This window comes from Cornus florida, unplaced genomic scaffold (assembly GCF_030987335.1).
Source record: "Cornus florida cultivar Cherokee Brave unplaced genomic scaffold, ASM3098733v1 CherokeeBrave_3.0.0_Hap2_Chr04, whole genome shotgun sequence".
NCBI classification, from domain to species: domain Eukaryota; kingdom Viridiplantae; phylum Streptophyta; class Magnoliopsida; order Cornales; family Cornaceae; genus Cornus; species Cornus florida.
The window spans coordinates 39,373,432-39,375,735 of NW_026775574.1; the positions used below are offsets into that span (position 1 = coordinate 39,373,432).

The 2,304-nt window shown below is 39.4% G+C and overlaps 1 protein-coding gene across 1 annotated transcript; it reads left to right on the forward strand.

Annotated features, from left to right (window-relative positions):
- The first annotated feature begins 1,365 nt into the window (after positions 1-1,365).
- LOC132304919 (uncharacterized) lies at positions 1,366-1,851 on the forward strand. The gene has a single exon (XM_059802618.1). It carries the CDS (start codon positions 1,366-1,368, stop codon positions 1,849-1,851), a length of 486 nt encoding a protein of 161 aa, XP_059658601.1.
- Positions 1,852-2,304: the final 453 nt, after the last annotated feature.

Below are 2,304 nucleotides of genomic sequence, written 5' to 3' on the forward strand. Positions count from 1 at the left end.
TGTGCAATTTTCTTGCCAAGGAGATACCATTTGGCTTTACCAAGCATTCCTAGATGTTTTTCATCAACTTCACACTCTTCTATCATCCGCTCCCATCATGCAACCTCCAAATCGATCATTACCATTTGAGATTGAATGGCTGCTGTCTTGGGGCAAAGGGTAGGTAAGCTTCCATGTGCCATATACTATGCAAGTAAAACTTTCTCGATAGCTCAATTAAATTACTCTACTACCGAGAAAGAGTTACTTGCCATAGTGTATGCCCTTGATAAATTCCAGTCATATCTCTTGGGATCAAAGGTAATTGTGTTTTCCGATCATGCTGCTCTAAGGCATCTCTTATTGAAAAAGGAAACCAAACCGTCCTTAATAAGATGGATCCTACTCCTCTAAGAATTTGACTTTGAAATCAAGGATAAGAAAGGCTCCGATAATGTCGTTGCTGACCACCTCTCAAGGTTGATGATTGAATCTTCCCCAAATCTTCCTATTCATGATTCTTTTCCGGATGAGCAACTTTTCCATATTTCCAATGGGAAATTGCCTTGGTTCGGTGACATTGTGAATTATCTTGCAATTGGCAAACTTCCCACCAATTGGTCAAAACAAGAAAAGGACTGATTATTTGATAACATCCAAAAGTACTATTGGGAGGATCCAATCTTGTTTCGTTATTGCCTGGATCAAATCATAAAAAGATATATACCGGAAAGTGAGATTCTGAGCGTTCTTGTGTTTTGTCATACTCTTGCATGTGGTGGGAATTTTTGTACAAAAAAGACCGCCTTGAAGGTTCTTTAAAGTAGCCTCGTTTGGCCCACTATCCATCAAGATGGTTACTACAACTTTTGCAAGGTGTGTGTTCAGTGCCAAAAAATGGGATCAATGTCAAAGAGAGGCATGATGCCCTTAAATCTGGTCCTCGTTGTGGAAATCTTTAATGTTTGGGGCATTGACTTCATTAAACCATTCCCAATGTCTTATGGCTTCTAATATATCCTCCTTGCTGTCAATTATGTTTCAAAGTGGGTTGAGGCTTGTGCTACCAAAATGAATGACTATTCCGCGGTAATTGCTTTTGTCAAATCAAACATCTATACTCATTTTGGTATGCTAAGGGCAATCATTACTGATGGAGGCAAACATTTTTGCAATCACTTTTTGAGGCAACTCTTCTTGAAATACTCTGTCACTCATAAGGTTGCCACTCCCTACCATCCTTAAACAAGTGAGCAAGTTAAGGTTTCAAACCGGGAAATTAAGCAAATTGTAGAAAAAACGGTGAACCCGAGCCGAAAGGGTTGGTCAAGAAAGCTAAATGACAATTTGTGGGCTTACCGGACGGCTTATAAGACTCCAATAGGTATGCCTACATATAGAGTTGTTTATGGGAAGCCTTGTCATCTTCTGGTTGAACTAGAACATAAGGCTTTATGGGCAGTCAAGAAGCTTAACCTTGATCTTGACAAGGCTGGTGAGAACCGTTTGCTCCAATTAAATGAATTAGAGGAATTGAGAAATGATGCATATGACAATGCTAAAATCTATAACGCAAGGACAAAAACTTTTCATGATAAACACATTGTAAAGAAGTTCTTTGAGCCCGGGCAAAAGGCATGGCCCTTCAACTTTAGACTCAAATTCTTTCGCAATAAGTTATGCATTAAATGGGAAGGCCCTTATAAGATTATTTTCGTTTCTCCTCATAGAGTGGTTGAAATAAAGTGCTTAAAAGATGAAAGAATCTTAAAGGTGAATGGTCAAAGATTGAAGCCCTATATTGAAGGACAAGCTATTCAAAGAGATGTGGAAGCCGCCCTCTTGGTGGATTCCATCTACCTTAAAGATTGAGAGCATTTCAACGTTGACTAGAGACGTTAAACCTAGTTTCATAGAGTTTTCCAACTTTATCCTTCCCTTATTTCTTCTACTTTTACCGTCTTGCAGTGTCTAGATATGTCACTTTGTATTCCAATTTTAAAAATCAAGTTTTTAGAGCAAATTCAAGCATTTTCACCTTTTTCAGCCCTGTCAGTAACAGATGCGATCGATCGCACCTGTATCCATTCCAAATTGCCTAAAAATCAAGGCTCAGTTAATCGATCGCAGTTCCTTGCGATCAATCACACCTGCATCTAACCATTCTCTGAAAAATTCATCCCTCTAGTGATCGATCGTAGGTCCTTGCGATCGATCATATCCTTAGTTGATCGATAGCACCTGGAGCCCAAACTCTGCAGAAAATCAGCCCTCAATTGATCCATCGTAGTTCATCTGTGACCGATCGCACCCCTATTTCTAACA

Coding starts and splice junctions, on each gene's coding strand:
- LOC132304919 (XM_059802618.1), top strand. CDS start 1,366: ATGCCTACATATAGAGTTGTTTATGGGAAGCCTTGTCATCTTCTGGTT.